The sequence below is a fragment of the Glandiceps talaboti genome, chromosome 11 (assembly GCF_964340395.1).
Source record: "Glandiceps talaboti chromosome 11, keGlaTala1.1, whole genome shotgun sequence".
Taxonomy (NCBI): domain Eukaryota; kingdom Metazoa; phylum Hemichordata; class Enteropneusta; family Spengelidae; genus Glandiceps; species Glandiceps talaboti.
Window position 1 is genome coordinate 15,956,855 of NC_135559.1, and position 24,921 is coordinate 15,981,775.

The 24,921-nt window shown below is 36.7% G+C and overlaps 3 protein-coding genes across 3 annotated transcripts; all 3 read left to right on the forward strand.

The window, feature by feature from the left end:
- On the forward strand, positions 1 to 2,012 carry LOC144442550 (uncharacterized). The gene is made up of 2 exons (XM_078131925.1): positions 1 to 45; positions 200 to 2,012. The coding sequence occupies exon 2, from the start codon at positions 956 to 958 to the stop codon at positions 1,625 to 1,627; it is 672 nt and encodes a 223-aa protein (XP_077988051.1). The 5' UTR covers positions 1 to 45; positions 200 to 955; the 3' UTR covers positions 1,628 to 2,012.
- Positions 2,013 to 6,595: 4,583 nt separating this feature from the next.
- Positions 6,596 to 7,477, forward strand: LOC144442074 (protein meiotic P26-like). Its single transcript, XM_078131345.1, has one exon. The coding sequence runs from the start codon at positions 6,596 to 6,598 to the stop codon at positions 7,475 to 7,477; it is 882 nt and encodes a 293-aa protein (XP_077987471.1).
- Positions 7,478 to 18,418: 10,941 nt separating this feature from the next.
- LOC144442075 (tripartite motif-containing protein 2-like) lies at positions 18,419 to 20,614 on the forward strand. The gene has a single exon (XM_078131346.1). It carries the CDS (start codon positions 18,419 to 18,421, stop codon positions 20,612 to 20,614), a length of 2,196 nt encoding a protein of 731 aa, XP_077987472.1.
- The last annotated feature ends 4,307 nt before the right edge of the window (positions 20,615 to 24,921 follow it).

The window sequence follows — 24,921 nt, forward strand, 5'->3', positions numbered from 1 at the left end:
GATTCTACCAGGCTACATATGACTTCCTTGTTGGAATCCTACAAGGTAAAACTATCTCTACATTGGAATTTTTCAACGAATTGACTGTAATTTCTGGAATCACTCGCGTTAATAGATGTATACAGTAACTGAAGTACAATAATTTACAATGTAAATCTTATTTTAAGTATTTATTTTGCTTTCTTTCTGTTTCAACTAGACGAACTCAACATTCGTAGAAGACCTCGTCCACACAACACAAGTAGGTTAAGGTTGAATCCAATTGCTAGACCTGTCATAAGTTTAGCGAACTTTGTACCCCAGACCAAACAATAGCGATATCACATCATGGCAACTGCAGAGTCGAAATTTCTAGAGGAAATTGACGACAAATTCCTCATCTGTACGATCTGCATGGAGCGGTACAAAAAAGCCAAGCTTTTGTCGTGTTTACATACTTATTGTGGACACTGTCTGGAGACGTTGGTTAAGAAAACAGGTGAACTTCTTTGCCCGGTTTGCAGACGTCCTCAAACGATCCCTGATGGAGGCGTTCGTAAGATAGCGGACAACTTTTTTATGAATCAGTTGGTGGAACAGTTCAACAGACGAGATGGGGAACTACTTGAGGCGAGGAAATGTGGTGGTTGTAGGAAGAGTTCAGCTTCACATAGGTGTATCGAATGTGCAATGAGTCTCTGCCAAACTTGCTCAGATGCCCACAGTAACATTCCATTGACACGTACTCATCGCCTGATGTCAATCACACAGTGAGAAGACAAAGGTCGAGAACCCAGCAGCTGTACAGCCTCCCATCTACTGTACTAGTCACCAAGACAACCAGGTCAAATTCTACTGTGATTCTTGTGATGTGGGAATCTGTCATGAATGCACCGCCCTTGATCACCCACGACCTGAGCACAACTACAGATACTTGAAGTCAGTGGCAGAAGAGTACAAGAAATACCTGACAGAGATGGTTAAAAAGATGAAAGTGAAAGAAAGAGAAGCACACGACAGTAAGAAGATGGTACAAGAGGTGGTGAACTCAGTTGACAACAACTTCCAAAAAAATGAAAAGATAATCAAAGAACACGTCAAAAAGACGATTGACGAAATGACCAACAAAATAGAGGAGGATGGAAAAAAGCTGTTGAATAGGTTGAATGAAGAACATAACGATAGGAAATGCAAGTTACAAGCACAGCTCAAAGAACTCAACAACACTGAGCACGTTTTGACGAGCGCATGTGAAGTTGCTGGGGAAATGCTGCAACATAGAAGTGATGCACAGTTGATGTCGGCTAAGAATGGAATGACATCACAAATACAAGAACTGATGGCTGCAAACACAGATCAGACACCATTGGAGAGTGATTGTGTAGAATTCAATCCATATCATGATTACTGCCAAACTGAAAGCTTAGGACAGCTGGATTTGACATCATATGAGATAACAGATTATTCAAAGTTTCCGAAGATTGGCGAAGAAATACGAGCAACTGTGACCAGCAAAGATAGGAGAGTGAAATTGTCAAAATGCAAAGTCAAAGGTGGGATGCTTACACCTGACTATGAAACAAAGAAATTCATTCTGGTCACTTTATTGTACTTAATGGCCATCGGCCCAAAATACAAAGAAAATTAGTACATAGTCAGACAAAAACGTCACAATCTCAGCAAATAGTGTTTGCTTCTTTTCTCAAAGATAGTGCATGATAAAGAAAAAGAGCAAGTTTTTGGATTGTATCACTGTCTTCAGAACGCATGATTTCAATGAATTTTGTATAGGAAGGAGGAGAGTAAAAGTAATGTGGTATGTACTTATTCCGGTATTGATTGAAAAATGCACATTTAAGTAGGAAATGAAATTCGTCCTCGACCTCATGAAGGTCACAGAGAGTACATATTCTGTCATCACGGTGTACATTATTTCTCCTCCCCAATTCAATTTGTAGCCAATGTGCTGAACACCTAAAGCGTGCAACCATCATGCGATGTTGGCCAAACTTGATTTCAGACAAGTACTTTTCGCGGTGTAATGACAATTTAAAATTTCTGTAATGTAAAAGTTTATCAAAAGTTGATACATCACTCTGCCATTTCAAAAATAAAAATATTTTAAATCTACTTACAAAAGTATTTACAAATAAATCAATGTTTTCAACATGTTGCGCATTCCAAACATCTTCCAGGTTACAGATTTCTAGTAAACTTTTAATTTCTCTAACCCAAGTACCCCTAGTACGTACACCAGAGTTCTCTATCTGAAGGAGCATGTCGTAACATTTCCTGGGATATCTTTGACTTGGCATGTTTAAAAGTTTCGCCCAGTATTTGATACATCTTTTTGCTGTTAACAAATAAATAGGGTATCTTCCACAATCCCCTAGTACAGCGCAGTTCGGGGCACTTTTTGATACGCCAAGAAACATTCTACATGCCAACAGCTGCACCCTTTCCAATAATACATAACTCTGGAAACCCCAGATTTCAGAACCATATGTTAAAATTGGTACAATGAAAGTGTCAAAAATTTTAAAGAATGTTTTACATGACAATGTTCCTACTTTTCCACACTTACGCCACATGTACATAAATGATTTTCTACCTTGTTGTGAAAGTATTTTTGTCGCATAAGACCACTTCAAACGACAGGAGAAAAGAACCCCTAAATACTTGTAATACGATACAACATCAAGTCTCTGCCCTCTGAAAAACCATTTTTCTTTTTTCGATATACATCCGCCGTTTTTAAAAACCATTACTTTCGTCTTTGACAGATTTACTTTCATGTTCCACCTTTCACAATAGTTACTCAAAGTGTGTAATAAATTCTGCAGACCAAAGATACTGTCAGAAAACATAACAATGTCGTCAGCAAATAACAAGCATAAAATTTCTATTAGGTCAGGTGCAAGTTGAACCCCCCTTTGGCCAGTACGTTGCACTTCCCTTACTAGCTCGTTGATGAAAAATGAAAAGAGGAAAGGGCTAAGCATGCAACCTTGTCTCACTCCAATCGGACACTCGAAATACTCGGTTTTTCCCTTGTCAGTTCTCACACACGATTTGACACCACAGTACATACTATGAAGTATGCGGAACATTTTTCCCTTGACGCCACCCTTTAAAAGAATATACCAAAGTCGTTGTCGTTCCACAGTGTCAAATGCTTTTGAAAAGTCAACAAAAACGCAATAAAATTTTCCCTTATTCAATGTCAAGTATTTTTGGATTATGGACTGTAAGATGAAAATGTTGTCAACTGTTGAGTAACCTCTCCTAAAACCAGCCTGGGCTTCGTCAATCTTTGTGAAAGCATCTGCCCAAAATGTAAGTCTACGGTTGAGGATACCTGTGAATATTTTACTGAAGATACTTAACAATGAGATTCCTCTGTAATTGTCTGGTACATTGGTGGCACCCTTTTTATGAATTGGAACAATTACCGCTTTTGCCCACTCTGTTGGAAAAATACCCGTATCCATAATTCTATTGAATAAAGCTTTCAGATATGGAAGTAAAACTTGTGGTGATGATTTAAAAAATTCTCCCAAGATGTTGTCTGGACCAGCTGACTTCCCATTTTAAGACTTGAGATACTAGCAAGTATTTCTTCATCTGTTATTGGACAATTAAGTATATCATAATCTATATCTTCGACTGCTGCTGGTATAACATCATCAACAGCTGACTGAAATAGATGTGTATATTCTTCTGACATATGGAAAGGAACATTATCACTTTGCTCTTTGTAGAGACTACTAAAATATTTGTACCAAGCCTCGGGTTGTATACAAGGTATATGTGGTTTAGAAATAGTAAGTCTACGGAGAGTGTGCCAAAAACGTTTGGGATCTTCAATACATATGGACAATTCATTTCTATAAGTTTCCATACACTTCCGCTTTTTATCACGACACTTGTTCTTAAAATCCCCCTTTAGCTGATTGTAACGATCGAGAGTCCGTGTCTGACCGTCCCGTCTGAATTGTCTAAGGCATCTATACTTCTCCAATTTCAAACGTTTACATTCTGAGTCAAACCACTCTGGTTGTACTCTGCATTTTGGATTTACCAATATCTTTCTGCTCAGACCACACTTTGAAACAGCACAATCAAAAATATCTTGCCAGACAACAATAAAATCGTTTACATCAAAATTTACATTTCTCACTATAGTATTTAAGCGACTAATTACTGGTTCAGAGTGGAGGAAACTAACAAAACGCTCACTTTGATCATTTTTCCATACATATTTAATCTCACCAATGTGTGGCTTTGTTGTTTCGTACGTTTTACTCATAGTAAACAAATTAAACTTCAGAGGGAAATGGTCAGATTCAGTACGCAAATCAATACAAAAATCACTTATCAAATTAAAGAGTGAAGTTGACACCAAAACATAGTCAACTACACTTGCACCGTTATTTGAAATACAAGTGAAGTCTCCGTTATTTACATCTGACCCAGACCTCCCATTCACAATATGCAAATTAAAAGTAGCACATAATGACAGCAAGGTGCGACCAAAGGTATTTACAATTTTGTCCTTTGAGGCCCTTCTAACACAAAAGCTATCTGCATCATAATCACAATTGTTATCAATTACATACTTGGGATCGTCGTCAATGATATAATCAGATTCACAACCAGTGCGTGCGTTGAAATCACCTGTTACTATAACATCAACATCAGGTAACTTAGAAATAACTTCAACTAGTTGACCTTCAAAAAGTTCAACTCCGTTATCTGAATTCAGGTCATTGTAGAATGTGGAATGTTCTGGCGGAATGTATACTCCACAAAGTAAAATATCTCTAATATTTCCAACCAAATTGCCATCAATAAGGATGAAAATACAGTCTTTAAGGTTGGAGTCCACAGGTTTGATCATTCGGGAAATATTTTCTCTAACTAAGATACATACACCACCTACAAATCTTCCTCTGGCCGATTTTCTCGGTCGATGTTTAGTAAATACATTGAAACCAGGGAAACAGTTTTTGAATTCTTCATCACTGTCTGCCCAAGTTTCCACAAGAATTATTATGTCATGAGATAAAAGGTAATTACCAAAATCAAAATCACAAATCTTAGATTTAAGACCCCTGACATTCCAATAAATTATTTTAACTAGTTTTGGGCCTTGGCCTAACCATTATTTGTCAGTTGTGGCCCTTGACCATGGACGCTGGGAAACTGTCGAAGAATGCAAGCCACGATTCCGATTATAAGAAATCCCAGAGTTCGCTTCCGCCATGAGGTTGACAGTAATATCGTCGCTCGCGTTTCCAGCAACTGTGTTCGAGTCTTCAATTATCAGTTTACCTCTCTTGTAATATGCTTTTTTCCCCTGTCTTCTCAGATTTCCAAGTGTGTTCTGTTGTCTTCTTGTTAGATCACTACCTATACCAATATTTCGTGTCTTTAATTGTTCTCTTGCTGCAAGAGCGGTAACTTTATCGTCACCATGGTGAAATTTAACAATAATTGCCCGTGGTTTATTTCCCCGACGAACACCGACACGATGAGCCCTGACGATATCCCGTGCGACCCAAACTTTACCCGTTGCAGTTTCGTTGAGGATTGACACAACTTTGACTTTACAATCATCGAATGTTTCATTGTCTTCTTCCCTGATACCATATAGTCTTACATTGTCTCTTCTTGAAAATGACTCTAACTGGTCAGTATCTTGTTCAATTGTATCTAAACGTACTATCACATCTGATACCTTGTCATCAATGGCATCTAAATCGAGCTTAATAACATGACTTTCTTCTTTCATTTCGTCGATTTCGTTTCTCATCGTGTGTGTTACCTGTTCAAGACCATGCAGCGTACTATTCAGAGTGTCACATGTCTTCTGTAGGCTTGTTTGCTTTTCACTCAAAGTCGCGATTTCATTACTCAGTTGTTGTCCAACACTTATGATTTGTTGCATTAAGTCGCTCTTTACGGCTTCTATAGCTTTGATTATATCGGATTCAGTTTGTGGCCCTGGGTTCAGTTCGACGTCGCCTGATAATAACAGAAGTTTTGTCAAAAATGGCCGGCCTGGGAACTGATGACATGACACCTGCGTATACATGCCATTGGTGCTTCGTACACACGAATCTGCAAAACTATCACATTTCATACTCGAAACCATATCCTTCTCGTCTAGTAATAGCATTCCGTTACTTTGCAACCATATTTCCAATGATTCTAGTCCCACCAGTAATGAATACGTGGCAGTCACAGTATAAAGAGATACCAAAATGCATGCTGTCAGCCGGTAACCAAGCTCATTTGCATGAGACCATTTTGAGTATGGGCTGTAGAAATGAACTTGAATATCTCTCCAGTTTTTTGGTGGAATGAAAGTTCCAATCCTAGTTCTCCAGGCTTGGACGCTGACTCCCATGGTTTATAAAAGTAACTGACGTACTCACAGTTGCTAACTTGACAGATTTGCCGAGAAATTACTGAAAAGTTGGAGAGCAGTATGAACTTGTATGTGAGCGAGCTGTGACCCATCACGTGACCAACAAAGAAATTAAACACATCACAAAATCCAGATGGCAGCATTTGTTTGAGTTGTAGAGGGGAGAAGGAGGGGGATTATACAATGGAAGTATCTTTGAACGGAAAGCACGTTGGGGGATCACCAATGACCATCAAGGTGATTTCACCAAATTCCAAAGGGTTGCTGTGTAAATTTAGTAGCAAAGGATCTAGAGTCAATGAAGTCAGGTGGCCAGGGGGTATTATTTTCCATAATGGCAAAGTTTTAGTATGTGATCAATTCAATAAGAGATTACAATTGTTCACTTTACATGGCCAACATTTGAGAGTGATCTACTTAACCAACTTCCCTACTCCTATTCAGCCTGAATGTGTAGCAGTGTCAGAGAAAGGCCACATCTTTCTCACAGCTGATAAGAGCAATCAAGTGTTTGTTTGTGATGAGAACGGGAAGCTGATTAGAATCTTTGGAGAGAATGAGTGCAAAGGATTGTGGGGTATTGCTATCAGTCCCGTTAATGGCAGAGTGTATGTGGCTGATGGTGAAGGAGGGTGTGTTCGAGTTTACACGCAGGATGGTAAATATGTTAAGTCGTTTAGTAGCCGGACAACTACAGACGTGTTAATGTTCCCAACTGGCATTACAGTAGACAGTAAGGGTAATGTCATAGTGACAAGTTTCACCTCTGTTATAGTATTTGAATCCAACGGTGAATACTTGTATAGGTTTGGGGATAGCGGGTTAGGTAAGATCGAACACGCATATGATGTGAGTACTGATAAGAATGGATACGTGTATGTGTATGATATACAGAAGAGAACGATCAATAAATATCAACCTAAATCAGGCAAATTCATTTCAACCATTCACAATGTTACGGATGAGGAATATTCTTTGGGAGGAATGTGTGTTACTGATGATGAGTCATGTAAGATAGTGGTGTCAGATAGAAGCGGTGACTGTATCAAAGTCTTCACTGAATGAAGTGTCATTGATGTATTGATTCAGGTATCAACAGTGTTCATACCCTGTGTAATGAATGCAAAATGTTATTGAATAATGTATAATTCTTTTAATTTGAATTGTTCAATATTGTAGGGTTTTAATGAATTACTGCAGTAACTCGAAAAGAGGTTGTTTGAATAATAATTCATATAAATTACATTCAGTTTGCAAATTGAGAATGTACTTATTTTGTCTTAGGATGGGGAGGAGGGTATATCCATTTAGAAATGACAATCGTTGATAATGATCACCAGATATTGAAAACGAACAGGATTGTTTCAATAATAATTCTTACAATCTTTGATTATTGTGGCACATTGTGAAATCTAAAATAAGTTACTCTGGCATTTTAGGAATACTTGCTGAACAAAAGAAAATTGAAATTTTCTCATGCAAAGCTGACATGAATTTAATGTGTAAACAACTAAAAACAAATTCATTAATTTTGATAGAATAAAGACTATAAGATAGATTAGTGAATAATAATTGTGACATTGTGAAATCGCTATCTAGAAATATGTTATTTCAGATATATTGATCGAGCGGGAGCTACACAAATATCTATTGTATTATTTTGTTTGTGATGTTCAATTTTTTGATAGCTTCAATCGTATTATGATATACAGTATTTCCAGTTTCTGTGCATACATATTTGTAGTTTGATTGTCGGTCATTTAATAATGACCATAAACGATTGTATTGGACTGGTCAACTAACTTTGTCATGAAGTTGAATTAAAAGTTCAGTTCTTGCATCACTTAAGATGTGAAGAGAGAACATGGGCCTTTAATCAAATATATGGACTTGAGACAACAGAATATGTAGGACCTCATTTTGCCTATTTCATGTATTTCAACCAATAAACTTTATCTTGAGTATCGTTATTATTACGTAGCACATAGTTTGATTTGGTTTCTTTACAAGTGTTGGTATTACGAGAGTTTTAGCCATGGTTTGTACTACGTCACGATTTAATCACAACTTATAATCTGTTCTCGTGTTATTCATGTTCAGACAAGTTATTACCTGTAATCGTAATGCCATTACTTACCATTACTTACCATTACTTATCAGTGATTAAAGTTTATTCTGACTTTATATAATGTGTTATCTGATTATTTCTATGATGTGTTATATGTGTTTATAGCTAATGACAGTATGACATCTTGCATGAAATATATAGACCCTTATTAAATAACTGGTCAATCATAAAGTGGTGTGAAGCAGACACACAACAACAGTTTGCACTAATCGGTAACTGACAGCATTGACACATATTCTAACGGTCACACCCTTTTATAGTGTGTACGGTACGCCATGACGGGGCGCCCTAACACTTCGGTCAACCCCCTTGGCCTTCTTGGTGAGAGGATGCCGGTGAGGGTGGAACGACACGACGTATCTTACAGTCTAACCCTTTTACAGATGGGGTTATGGCATTGAAAAAGTTCTGTTTATTTTTGATAACTTAATGACCTCTATAAACTGTACTCATGCAGTATCAGTGGTAATTTATTAGATTGGATGTTCACATACTAGAGTAGCAGATCTAGACAACATGGAGAAATTTTTAATGATCACAACACAGGGAGCCCAGGCTTAGTAAATTATGCTAACCACAAAACCAAACCAAACCAAAACCAAGCCAAACCAACCAACCAAACAAACAAACAAACAAACAAACAATCAAGCGCGCAGTGCCACGCACGCAAACAGTTCAACATTGAACAGGGGCATGAGGCAACAATTCTGGTGAAACCCGAAAATGATAATGATATGAAAATGATAATGATGTGATACAGGTAATAAAGGCCCAAGTTAGCTATTAGTCACATTTACATACTTACTTCTTTATTTATAGTATATTTTAATAAACTCATTATACACGTCTACACATATTTGTTATTTTGGGTATAAGGCCAGAAATGGAATGATTAAAAATATTATATGTATGTACTTGTACACGTTCTGGTCTTTTTAATAAATGATAATCACAGAAAAAGTTTATATAAATATGGAAGGCTCAAAAAAAGAATAAGAAAAAAGAAAGCATACGGATAGACATGGTGCAAAATCGACGCTTAGTGCGCTCCCGACAGCTGATGCGCTCCGCTGCTTAGCGTGCTCGAGCTCAAACGTATTCCTTGCTTAAACCAGGGACATGAGGCAACTTGACAATTCTGGTGAAACTCGAAAATGATAATGATGTCATACAGGTAATAAAGGCCCAAGTTAGCTATGAGTCACATTTACATACTTACTTCTTTATTTATAGTATATTTTAATAAACTCATTATACCCGTCTATACATATTTGTTATTTGGGGTATAAGACCAGAAATGCAATGATTAAAAATGTTATTTATACGTCACCTGTCACCAATCTCGCATTATGATTGGTCGAGAGCCCTGCAGATACACAGGCGTATTTTTCACCAACAGCCGTATTTTTGCTTGTTGTATCACGTGATCACTGCACGTCCCCTTGTAAACAAATCTAGCAGACAACTAAAGATCGAACTATAACCAGCATTTCCAATGCCAAATTTGTTGTCAATCGAACAAAATATCACCGTTGTATACATTGTAACAAGTCTTTGAACTGTACTTTTCATGTCACAGGGAAATAGTCAAAAATTCCACACACAACCGTGAAAGTCCAGTGACGGTAAACTCACGGTCGTCACGTGATCATAAACAAGAATTCCTAAATTCATGAAGGATATGAAAAGTACCACCACAGAGGGTGCAGTTTTTGCTTAACTAGAACAACAAAGTATATCACGAACATTTCTGTACATTTAATGGAATGCAGTACGCAAAACAAAGACGCACTCATTTTTCAGCTGATGGTTATAAGTTTGAATATATCATTGAGTGATATGCAAATCGTAAACATTACGTCATACTACTGAGCAAACGCGCACTCTGATTGGATGATAAAGTTAAGGCTGACATGTAAGCAACCACATTGCAGTTATCAGAGAGGAGCATGATACTACGCTCAACAGTATAACGCGGAAATGGTTTTATTTTAAAATGAAACAGAATGTTTAGACATTCAAAAATGAATTCATAGTCGCAGGTGACGTATAAGTATGTTATTTGCCAAATACTTTTCCACATCTTACTGCTCGAGGTAATTTTTCTGGTATAACGGAGAGCCGGAGCAGCAAGATATGGAACGGTATTTGGCAAATAACATATATACATATACGCGCCACACACGCCGCCCTCATCGGCGATGCGACATAAAGCGCGCAAAAAAGAAGAATTATTATTGACGTCACAATAGAATAATGGAAGATTACAAATTCAGGTAAACAAATACATTCTTTGTTTAGAGCAGGTTTTGCAACCGAGCGTAACGCTGTGTTTGTATTCACTCAGAATGATTTCTGTGCTAGCCTACTTGTAAATATGAATCGTATGCTGATTATTGTGATACTCTTTTGTGTTATTACAGTTGGTGTTGGTAAGTACATGAAATATTTTCATCCAGAGCACATTTAAAGTATAATTAACGGAGAAAACTTTGTGAAGTTGGAAATAGTTCTACGTATACGTATATATATTGAGCAACCGAACGAATCATTTAAAGCGCTCTCTCTCTCTCTCTCTCTCTCTCTCTCTCTCTCTCTCTCTCTCTCTCTCTCTCTCTCTCTCTCTCTCTCTCTCTCTCTCTCTCTCTCTCTCTCTCTCTCTCTCTCTCTCTCTCTCTCTCTCTCTCTCTCTCTTAGATGCATTTGGTGATGGTATAGTTGGAGATGATACTCCAACTAGATCTGTTACAGGTGGTGTTGGTGAGTAACTGAAATATTCTTATGAAGAGATCATTTAATGAATACTAGAAAACCAGTTGAAATTGATATAATTAAAATGCTAGAACTATTGAATAATGCAATAAAATATTCTCTCTCCACTCTCTCTCTCTCTCTCTCTCTCTCTCTCTCTCTCTCTCTCTCTCTCTCTCTCTCTCTCTCTCTCTCTCTCTCTCTCTCTCTCTCTCTCTCTCTCTCTCTCTCTCTCTCTCTCTCTCTCAGATGTATTTAACAATGGTGCCGTTGTAGCTGATACTCCATCTACACAGGACATTGTCATCGATCCAAGGTAAGTTAATTAATTTACAAATAATTATGAATACTCAAGTGTTTGTATAATTTAGACTGAAATTAGATCTATTCTTATTATCAGATAACTTTACAAACTTTTCATAAATTCATGGATATTTCATGAAATTCTTCTAACAAACACCACAAATACCTTTCGATATATATTACATTAAATCGTCGATATCCTGCCCTTTTTCTACAATCAACTTGTAAATTTCATGCATTAATATTACCATTTTCAAACGTTTCTATACTAAATGTTCTGTTATTTATTTTTTTTAGCTCAGCCAATGTTGTTGACACCGAGGAGAAGGAACCAGAGGGTAGAAGTACAAAACATAAAGGTCGAATCCGTCGATTTTTTCGTCGGATTGGTAAAGGATTGCGTCGGATTTTTGGACGAAAATCAAAACATAAAAAGAAAGTAGAAGAGGATAATGAGGAATGTATCCATGACGACGAACCCAAAAATGAAGTGAGTATTTACAACAATATTACCCTAATTGGTGGTTTGACCGATCTTTGTAGAGGTGACATTGCGTCAGTGTGTGAATATTAACAGGTCTTTGTCATCATTGCGAAAATATGCAGTTTTTTAAAGTCATCTCAATTCTTTAACTTTTTTTAAAAATGTAGGGAAGTCGGAAAAGCGAGAAAAATTCTCGTCTATGACAAACATACATGAATATTGAATGTTTATTCTATTTTCCAGACCCCAACCCACATTGAGAATACTAGTAACCTTGACAATGACCATGGTACCAATGGTGACCCCTCGAATATTGTTGACACGGCCGGTGTAACTATTGAGAGTCAATCAAATGCAAACATCTACCCCACTGACGTGAACGATAACGTTTCTCAAGAACACATTGGAACTGATGACAATTTTGAACTTGAAGTACCATGTGAATCTGAAGATGATACGGAGGACGATGACGTCTCGATTTTCGGTAAATGTTTATATGAAATCTCTGAAGGCTAGATTTAACTACGACGGGAAGGAGAACATAATGTGGTGGAATACATTTTCAGAATACGAAATCAAGTTAACTTTAAATTTGCTTGTATCGTATTTTACTACTTATGTGAACTTATACGTATATTAACTCCAAACTGCAGAGTGTAGATAAGTGCAGACGTACATTATCGGTAGCGGTCCTCTTCCCGTTGGAGTACAGGCTTTTACGAGAATTAGCTTAGAAATTGGAGTTACCTAGAACATATGCCATGACCCAAATGTTACCTATATATCTATGTTCATTTCAAACTTAATTATTCAATCTTGAAACTTTTAGTTTTAGTTGTTAGATTATTTTAATACAGTTTTAAAAGATTAAACCCTTTCTTTCGATTGAACCACAGAATTTGAAGCAAAGGACGTGTTCTTTGACCCATGGGACAAACTCGGCGCCGGAGCTTTTGGTACAGTGTTTATCGGAGAAATGACAGGAATAAGAACTAAATTCGCCATGAAATGTTTCAACAGCACAGAAACCTTCCCAGATGGCATGTATGAAGAGTTAATTGACAATGAAATAATGATCATGAGGTGAATTTTCAATTTTATTTATCTTCAACAAAACGAGTATGAAAAGAGTTTGAAAAACCAAACCCGTTTTCTACTTTCCAAACGAGATATATTTAGATAGTTGAGTAGTTGAGTGTGAACGTAAACGTACACATTTCTACACAATTTCAGGGTTTATGGGAACATACTAATATAGTAATAAGATTAAGAATATATACAGGGAATTTCACAATACCGTTCAGTTTCTCTGTTAGATACATCCACTCAGAAACAATAAAGTAATGCATGTGGCACTTCAATAACAAGATCGCATTTTTTGCTATATTTAGTCTAAATGAAATAAACCATTTAAATATATTTCAACCCCATGCAGACATTCGGGTGCCAATGTTTTTCTTAGTATCAATTTGATATCTTTATAGTGGCATGTTAGTTCATATCACTTAGACAAAATGTAGCAAGAAACTGTATTCATTCAATCTTGCTGTCTTAAAGTGTAGCACTCGTGCGCAGTTTCTTGTTGGTTTTTGCGTGGTTGTATCAAACGGTTTTTTAAAATTCGCTGTATGTATTTGGCATGATGCAAATACTTCAAAACATTGCTAAAATCTTGCAAATAGTGTTCTACGTGTGTACGTTGTGTGTGTGTGTGTGTGTGTTTGTGTGTATGTGTGTGTGTGTGTGTGTGTGTGTGTGTGTGTGTGTTTATGGGTTTTTTTAAATGTGTAGCTTAGTCTGTATTCCTCGCTCTCAGTTACATGGGTCTTTCATTGATCATGTCACATTTATATGACCATTCTTTTTCTAGTAAACTTCGATATCTGGAGTGTGAAAACATTGTCAAGGGCTATGGCATTTGCTATGAACACATCTTTGGTCCGACTCTAGTGCTGGAACTTGTAAATGGAATGGATCTGGAGAAATTGGTATACCGAGCAAGACATCATGTAAGTTGTGATAACTTTTCTTTCTTTCTTCTTTTTTTTTGGGGGGGGGGGCGTTACGCAACTGTGAACGTTCGGTACTGCATTACTACCAAGGTATTGTGCATGATTTCCTGAGTCAATGAAGTCTGTGGAACATCAGATCATCTATCATAATATAGGGAATGAACGAATTTACGACAGGAGGCTGAGGAGAAAAGGGGGGGGGGCGGGAAAAATGGGGTTATGAAGGGAGGGGGCATGGAAATTCTGATGGTCTGAAAGGGGATGTGGGTTGATGGGTTGGTATGTAACAGTACAGTTCTCTTAAATGGTTGTAATGATAACATCACTAATGCATATTAAATACTGCTACATGTTCTTTGTTACTTACATAATAATAATGTTGTTGTTATTTTTGTTGTTTTGTAGATGTCATTAATTGAGAAACTTGAACTGTTGTTAGGATTTGCTAATGGCGTTTCAGCTCTACATGAGTTTGGAATAGTTCACAACGACATCAAACCAGATAATGTCTTGGTATGTACCCAATACAGAATACATTTATCAAATAGTTTATGACAAAAAATGACATGTTATACACATGTACTTCTTGAAGATACAGAACTATTACTTCAGAATCGATCTTTTGATTCTTTTTTCTGTAAAGTTTAATATTTTTTACTCAGATATGATTCTAATTCTACTTTCTCAAGTCTGAATAATTCATGATCATCACACAAAAAATAACTGTGTTCATGTACTCAGCACATCATACTTTTCACCTCAGTAAGAAAATGGGATCACATTTAATAAAAGACACATTGTTTTCAAAAAAAAATGTAACTGACAAGCTTTTTCCCCAGAAAAAGACCACCTATATTGTCGAAAAATTTACTAATTCTTTTAAAACTGTCGACAAAATACATATATTTTTATATTTCGGTTGAAATGATGGCAAAATGACAAATATTATGTCATTTGGTGAATCTTATCAGAACACGTTGTGTGATCTGTAAACCCGTGGTATATCCTATTGTAACTTCTTGCAATTATGTTTGTTTTCTCAGGTGCAATTGCCCCAGAAAATCCCGAAATTATCAGACTTTTCATTTTCGACTACAACAGCAAATGCTAAATATCCACAAGGTGGGGCGGTAGAATTCTCATCACCAGAAGTACTAACTGACCCACCGGCAACCACAGACACCCCGAGGGATGTATGGGCACTGGGTTGCAGCATGGCAGAGGTAGTCTGTCTTCGATCGCCCTTTTACAATATGGACATGACCAAACTAGTCAAAACCATAAGAAAAAAGGTGAAAGGAGGCAAGTCTATACTGCCTAAAAACATCAAGCTGTTGGAGAGTGGGCCAATTAGAGAGTTGTGCACTCGTTGCTGCACCATGGCTCCCTCTCAAAGACCCAGTGCCCAGACCGCCAGAGACGAGTTACAAGATATCCTTCAGAGCTTCTCTGACGATTACTGAAAATAAATAAACAGAATATATATATATTTTTAATTTAAACCATCATTTTTGTCTGTTTGTGCATTTTGTCCATTTTGCATATGTGATGACTTTTTGATGATTGTGTATGTAGTGTGAATGACCTTTTGCAAATGACGTCATTACATTACTTCTGACGTGACTAAATATGATGACAGAGAAAAAGTCACTTAAATCTGACAATGTCTTGGTATCTATTCTGTATGTAAACATTTGTACTAGTAATTTTCAGTTTACTCTCTTAGGACCGTGTATCTAAACATCATAATCATTTCAATTTTTCAGCACGTCACATATTTTAGAAATGTACATACGTTTGAGTTCCTCTCAGTCGGATTAGGGAAACTTACACTATCTGTTCACTATCTGTTCTCATCCCTGTGATTAGTCAAAACTTTTGAAATTCTTTTTATTTTTATAAAAAAAAAATTATATTTTGGAGGAATATATGTATGTTGTTTACTGCATCACACCATTCACCAGTACATTTTTTATTTGGTATATCACCAGCAAACAGAGTTTATTTTGAAGGTTAGTTTTCCTGAAATGGTGCCGAAATTGTCCAAGTTTCCGTTTTACACGCAAGTTTACAACCAAAAGTATCCGCAATTAAAGAGGTGCTTCACAGCCTTTCTAACTTGTTTTGCAATTTATTGAGTTACAAACATGGACTTGGTATATGTTGTTTCACATTGACATTGTTTTTCAAGTAGGAAAACACACAAAAGTGTTTTAAGGATAAAAAAACAAAACAAAATAACTATCAATTTGACATTCATAAGACCACTTTACAAAAACCCGCTACATCTGAATAATACCATCGTCGTAAACCACAGCCTCTTTTACGGCACCATCAAAGACACACAGTCAACTGGCTTTATTTCGCAGTGTTGCAGAACTTAATCGTTCGGGTTTTCGAGATTGGAATAATGTTTAAAGGTCTCGTTCGCTAAATTAGTTATCGTCAATATGTGTACAAAATCGATATTGTATTAGACTTGAACTTTATAAGATAAAATCAGCAAAAATCTGGAAAGCTCTGTTTAGGAATATTCAAGAACTACAAAAGTGGTTTAACGGTTTTTGTTCTACTCAGATAATCTTGAATATGTATAGATTGTCTAGAGTTTAAACGATGGAGTGGGTCCATAATCACAGGATTCTTTCGAATCTGGTGCTAAAAGTATACATGTTATATAGATACCACTGAATCACCACATCTCATCAGACTCCAGTTTCTATTATACACAGTAGGTATGAGCACCTAAAGTTCTCTAATATACCAGCGACTTCCCTATATCTGCAATAGTAATCCCACCATACCAATGTTACGGATACTACCTGTAACCTGACCCATTGTTATGTGCAATGCGAATCTCATTTAAAGCTTACATTAACGTAAGCTTTACGAAGCTGTGAAATATTACCGTAAAGGTATGAATAACTTAAATATTGCCTTAACAGAGCCAAATAACCTTCAAATCTGCTTGGGGAGAAGGACTCCCTCATTCCAAGAGATCCCTCAAACAATGAAACCAACAATCAGATGCACCAACCTTTTACTGTCATAATGGTATTAAACTTTTCTTAAATATTTTAACCCTATGTATAAAGATTAATTGCTAATTTTAGATTTACCCTCTTCTAGAGATGTGAAATTATTGCCATGACAGTCAAAGAAAGAAGCCCCCCCCCCAACTCTCCACCACCCTACCAATGATACAACCATCAGATGCACTGACCTTTACTATAATGCCGTTTAAGTTGGTTTTTTAAAGTTTTTTTTCTGATACTGGTGATGTCTTGTAAAGCTTGGAATTATTGTCTGAAATGCTCTAAATAGCCTAAAAGTTGTCTTTAAGAGGAGAAACATCCAGAGCTTCCAGGGGAAGACCGCCAAGGACCTCTCCCTAGAGGTAAACAAATCCCGGTCTAACACTCTTCCTCTTACTTCTTACTCTGTAAAACTTTTTAAAAAATCGATTGTTTGCCAAAAACGGTCTAAGTAGCCTAAAGATTTGCTTTAAATATCAATATACATCCAGAGCTTCTATGGGGAGACCCCCTTTAACCGCCATGAGAGGTAGTCATATCCGCATCTGAAGGGCTTCCCCCTACCCTACACTGTAAAGATGCTATAATTAAACGCCTTTTTGCAAATATTTACCCTGTGTAGTCGCTGATTTAGTATGTTGCATTCTGTTTAGTCAAAAAGTCCACTCTACGTCATGATCAAATACCCATAAATATTATATCTATATGGGGGGGGGGGGGTCATTATGTTTTAGAATTAATTGATGGGGGGGGGGGGGGGGGTCAGCCTGTTTTCCGTTTTCGACCAGTGACTTTTCGTTGCCCTGATGGAAAAATCCATTGATCACCACCCCACTCCATCCGCCTTTGGCCGGAGAAATTAACCGGTCCATAAGTACAAAGGACATAGTTCTAGACATTTGGGCAGCCTGCCAATACATAGACGTAATAACGCACGTAACTGCGCATGCATACATTCTGTTGATCATATAACCGGTCAACTGATCGATGGGGACGGACACCTACACCCTGGTGATGCACGGATTACTACAAGGTAAACTATCATAATGTTTTTCTCAAACAGTCGTGCAATTGACTGGCATTAATAAATGTATATGGGAAATGAAGAACAACAATTTACCACATAAACCTTGTTTCAAGTATTTATTTTTGCTTTCTTTCTTTTTCAACTAGTCAACATTCATAGAAGACCACGTAGACTGAATTCTATCACCCGATTGCTCACGAGGTTAACGCACTTTACACTCTCTGGCACTTTGTATCCTTTGAATAAAACAATAGTGATATCACATCATGGCAACTGCAGAGTCGAAATTTCAAGAGGAAGTTGACGACCAATTTCTCATATGTATGATTTGTCTGAAGCGTTACCAAAATGCCAAACTTTTGCCATGTTTACATACGTTTTGTGGACATTGTCTGGAGACGTTGGTTAAGAAAGCTGGCGAACTTCTTTGCCCGGTTTGCAGACGTCCTCAAACAATCGCTGATGGTGGCGTTCGTGCGATAGCAGATAACTTTTTTATGAATCAATTGGTTGAACAGTTCAACAGACGAGATGAGGATTTACTTGAGGCGAGGAAATGTGGTGGTTGTAGGAAGAGTTCAGCTTCACATAGGTGTATCGACTGTGCAATGAGTCTCTGCCAAACTTGTTCAAATACACACAGTAACATTCCATTGACACGTACTCATCGTCTGATGTCAATCACACAGTATGAGAAGACAAAGGTCGAGAACCCAGCAGCTGTACAGCCTCCCATCTACTGTACCAGTCACCAAGACAACCAGGTTAAATTCTACTGCGATACTTGTGACATTGGTATCTGTCATGAATGCACCATTCTTGATCACCCTCGACCTCAACACAAGTATAGATACCTGAAAGCTGCAGCGATAGAGTACAAGATATACCTGACAAAGATGGTCAAAAAGATGAAAGTGAAAGAAAGAGAAGTACACGACAGTAAGAACGTGGTGCAAGAGATGGTGAACTCAGTTGACAACAACTTCCAGAAAAATGAAGAAATAATCAAGGAACATGTCACAAAGGCGATTGAAGAAGCGACCATGAAAATGATGGAGGATGGGAAAAAGCTGCTAAATAGTTTGTATCAAGAACATAACGATAGGAAAGGTAAACTACACGCACAACTAATATACTTCAACAACATTGAAAACATTTTGACGAGCGCTTGCAAGGTTGCTGGGGAAATGCGCCAACACAGAAGTGATGCGAAGTTAATGTCAGCTAAGAGTGGAATGACGTCACAAATACAAGAACTATTAACGACGGCGAACACAGACCAGACACCATTGGAGAGTGATTGTGTAGAATTCCATCCATATCATGATTACTGTCAAACTGAAAGCTTAGGACAGTTGCATTTATCATCATATGGGATAACTCATTATTCAAAGTTTCCAAAGGTTGGCGAAGAGATACGAGTAACTCTGACAAGTAAAGACCAAAGAGTGAAATTGAGAAAATGCGACGTCAACGGTTATATGTTGACGCCTTGCTATGAAACAATGAAGGTGACCATGACAGATAATTCAGATGGAAGTATTTCATTGAATGCTAGAGGGGATGAGGAGGGGGATTATAGCCTTAGAGTGCACGTGTATGACAAACCAGTTCAAGGTTCACCCTTGACCTTGAAAGTCATTCCACAGAAATCAAAAGGGCTGCTTTGTAAATTCAGTAGATGGGGCTCGAAAGTTGATGAGGTCCGTTTTCCCATAGGTGTCACTTTATATAAGGGAAATGTTTTAGTATGTGATCAATTGAATAAGAGATTACAATTGTTCACTTTACATGGCCAACATTTGAGGGTGTTCTACTTAACCAACTTCCCTACTCCTATTGAGCCTTTATTTGTAGCCGTGTCACAGAAGGGTTACATCTTTCTCACAGCTGATGGGAGTAATCAAGTGTTTGTGTGTGATGAGAATGGGAAACTGATTCGAATGTTTGGTGAGAATGAGTGCAAGAAGGTAAAAGGCATTGCTATCAGTCCCGTTAATGGTAGAGTGTATGTGGCCGATAGTGAGGGTAAATGTGTGAGGGTTTACACTCAGAATGGTGACTATGTTACTTCGTTTACTAGTCAGGACAGTATCCTGAAACCAAATGGCATCACAGTAGACAGCAATGGTAATGTCATAGTTACAGATGTCACGTCTGTTAAAGTATTCGATGGCAATGGTAGATATTCGCATCGTTTTAGGGCTTCTGGTAGTGGGTTAGGTAAGCTAAGATCGGCGGCATATGACGTGAGTACTGATAAGTATGGATATGTGTATGTGTATGACTTTATGGCTGGCAATATTAATAAGTACAACCCTAAATCAGGCCAGTTCATTTCATGCATTCACAATGTCACGGATGGGAATTCTTTAGGGGCAATATGTGTTACTGATGACAACCCGTGTACAATAGTGGTGTCTGATCATGATGGCAACTGTATCAAAGTCTTCAATGAATGAATGAATGAATGAAGTGTCGTTAACGTATCTAATCGAGTATGAATACCTGTTTAAGAAAATACGAGATGTTTCTCTGAATTGATGTGTTTGATTGTCAACCATATAATATCATAAGAGACTGTATTGGGTCACCCCACTATACAATAAAATTAAGTTAAACAATGGCCCAGGTGTAATGTTTGTACTATTTAAGATGACAAGGATGTACAAAGACTTTTCCTTTCTATGGATGAGAAACAACTGTATGGTGTCCCTTTCTATTACTTCAGCCTATAGACTTAATTTTGAGTATGATGTGGTATTTTGTATATTACATGGTTTTCAGCGAATGTAGTTTCTTAAAGTTTAGTTCTTATTTTGATTTCTCTTACTTATATTTGTAACACAACAGTGGTTTTGTATCATTTCTGTTAGCCAGTCTAGTGCTAAAATTCAGCTGTCGTTGGACCAGTGAGCTGGACTGAACACTTGCATAGTTTTATGTGAAAATGTTGTCATTATTAAAGCGGAAGAAGTTCTTAATCGCTTTTGTTATATTTTTGTTACTATAATTATAAACTTATATCATTAGCGTTTATATTTCAGTTAACATTGATTGATTTTATTTCTGTATATCATACGAAGGTATCGCATTTTAAACTTATTCCTAAAGTTGTAGCTTTTGGCCCTATAGTTTTTAGATTTGAAATTTTTCTGAGCCAAGTTTAATTTTAATACTAGTTCATATATCCGTGTAACTATATTGAAAACTTTAAAAACGATGCCAGAATGACTATGGAATGCCGTGCATTCTGTTTATAAAAACCCTGTAATACTATATAATTTTATAATACATTTTGTCACCATAAAGAACGATTCTTTCTAGAAAGAGAAGTCTCTCATGTACAGCCATAAAACTACAACAATTTGAGAGTAATTTGGCATGTACAATCCAGATTTGAATTATTTGTGAGTAAGTTTAACTGTAATACTAGTTACTGTGTACATTGAGAAGTTTAACAATAATGCCACTCGAAAGAGAAAGCTGTCAATGTGATGTTGGATAGCCAAGTCCCCCAGGCTAAACTTAAAGTCTCTGTGTATAATTCACATTTAGAAATGATTCTCTTGTGAACTTATTAATATCATGTGAAAAAAGTTGGACTTAGTTACTTTAGTATTAAACAGTTTTAGTATTGGCTTTTGAGTCATGATTTAATCGCAAATGCTGCTGATGTAATGACAAACTTAATATATTCTTTATCTGTATTCTTTCATTAATGTTGGGATAAGTTACCTGGACTTGTAAAAGACATTACTTACCATTACTTACCAGTCCTTATCAGTGATTAAAGTTTATTCTATTATCTGAATATTTCTATGGTGTATTATATGTGTTTATAGTGATAACAACAGTAAGACGTCTGGTATAAAATATATAGACACTTAACATTCTACATCCCCAGTCAATATAAATTGGTGTCAACCAGCTACATTTGAAAATATATCATTTGTTTTGCTCGCATCGGTAACTAACAACACTATTAAGAATACAACACTACTATAATGCATTAAAGTGCCTTATTACCTACAGTGATTCAAAGAAATGCCATGCCCTGTCATGTAGTGTTGTAATAATCAATGACTAACTACATAATGCTTTCAAGATTTAACGAAACTGTAAAGGTGAGGAGTTGATCTGACTTACTTTCACTATTAAATCATAAACTAAGGGAACATTTTCAACTCAAGCTGATGAAGGTCGTCATTCTAAACTTGTCCACTTCTATCTGTAGAAATGTCCCTCTTGATCACATCTTTTGGAGTACATCATATAGTTTCTGCAATTATGAACTTAAAAAGTAATATACAGTTTGTCTAAATATCTTGTAATTTCAGAGAGAAAGTGCTTTACAAAATAAACTGTAGTATGGCTAATCTTTACAGCGAGGTAAGTGACTACTCATTAAATTAACCTTTCCTGCCAATAATATAAAGATAGATAACTGTGCAGTATAATATAAAATTCATAATCTAAATTGGAAATACGACAAAAACCAAAAGTGAATGCCTTGAAAAAGAACTTAAAAGATTTGTCTATTCTCCAGAATATTCTAACTGTGCAGTGCCTCTGAACTGTACATTGTAGTGGAAACTGGTGTTTTATGAATTCACTGATTGGTTGATTGATTGATTGATTGATTGATTGATTGATTGATTGATTAATAAATGATTTAAACATTTAAACTGTAAAGAAAACTGATGTAATGATTGGTTGTTTTTCGTATGAATGAAGTATATACTTTTTGCCAACAACAACAACAACAACAACAACAACAACAACAACAACAACAACAACAACAACAACAACAACAACAACTGATTGTGGGTAATATACGCATGACGCAATGACGAAATAGTCGTGTCTGGCTTCTTATCATGGGTATACCCCAGTCGACCAAGTACAAATGTGTTACCAAGATACTCTCTTCTCCCCACGACCACAATTGTTTCTGTGCAATTTCTTGAAATGTTATTTTTTACACTGCTTTGTGTTTTCTGCTTCCCAAAATTACAATTTGGCTACGTCCGACATTTTATTGTACTAACCACATTTTTACTTCTGACTTCACACAATAATAATGACTCGGTGCATTCGTGAATTTGCGCGACAAACAATTGTGTTTACTTTGCCACACATTTATACTGGTTACCACAGTATAGATATGAATCAAAGGCTGTTTTAGAATGAATTATTAAGCACTATCACAATAAAGTTTCCATACAATGTACTCTTCACACTGTTGGGGATGCTAGAAACGGAATCCTATATCCCAGCTTTGTGAATAGTTATACATTTCACCACTGAGGGAGCTGTTGTACATGTTCGCAGTGGATAGAGGTACTTACTTTATAAGACTCAGTGTTATTATTAAGAAGTGATTGCATTGCGAATGTATGATGAATTGATTTGGCATAGATCAGGTTGCTAGGCCTTTGTTTGCCCGACGACAAGCGAGGGGTTTATTGATTTATAAAGTGTGGTCTCTAATTTCTTTATTTGTTGGTATTTTTTCTAATTGTATAATTTTGTAGTTTTCCTCAAAGTCTTCAAATACATTTTTTTTTCATGAATTAAATAAATAAGTACATACATACATACATACATACATACATATATACATACATACATACACACATACACATACATACATACATACATACATACATACATACATACATACATACATTATTACATACATACATACATACATACATACATACATACATACATACATACATACATACATACACATTTACTCGAGCTGAAAAATGGACGATATGACCACAGCGTGAACATGCACAAGGTACGTACACGGCTCATATATTGAGCTAGTCTGTTTGCATATGGCTTACCGTTGTCCATTTTGCACCAGGACTCGAGAGCGAATTTTAGACAAAAAATGACAGAATAGACAAGACGTAGGTTGAATTTAGTGATCTTAAATTTATTTCTGTATTTTGATTTTTAGTCATCTCAAGGGTATGGGTGGTTTTTATATCCAAAATCCGAGAAATATGTGTGTAGTCTCGCGTTTCCCTTATTACAGGAATAACCATAGCTGGGGAGACGGAGTTATTGAAGCGTATATATCCAGACATAGATCGAAAATTGATACTGCAGTTACAGCTAGAACAGTTATAACATGGCGACAGATTCAAAACCAAGATTTAAACTTGCCACTACACTCTCTACAGATAATATTGATTTCTAATTAACTTGCACAATGTCTTTTTTTAAGGAACCGACTATTTTTTGGAAAATCCTTCTTTCACTGTGTGCTTTCAAAAAAAGGTCCCAGTAGCAGCTAGTTCATTCAGTGATTAAACAAAGGAAAGCACAAAAGTGTCGCGGATTTCATGAATTAAACGCGTTCAACGGTTCTTCCGAGTAGTTACCAGAGGTTTTACTAGTATAAATATACGGGGAAACACAAAAAGTAACCCTCTCTACTTCAGTGAAGACAACTGCAGAGCCAATCATGAACAAGAGAATGACATCTGCCCCACATACACACTTGCTCTAAAGTACTAAATAAAAAGAACAGTAACCGCCATAAATATAATAGTAGATTGTATGACAGGTTTGTTGAGAATTAAAACAAATCGCGTCGTCGTAACACTTTAGACAAACTGTCCTGACCAGAAACAATTCGTTTTGTTGTTGTTGGCCTAAGTACAAAGGGCGTGGAAAGATTCTCGGGCAGCGTGCCAACACTTATATCATGTTAATAACACAGGTGGCTGCGCATGCGTCATTCTCAGAC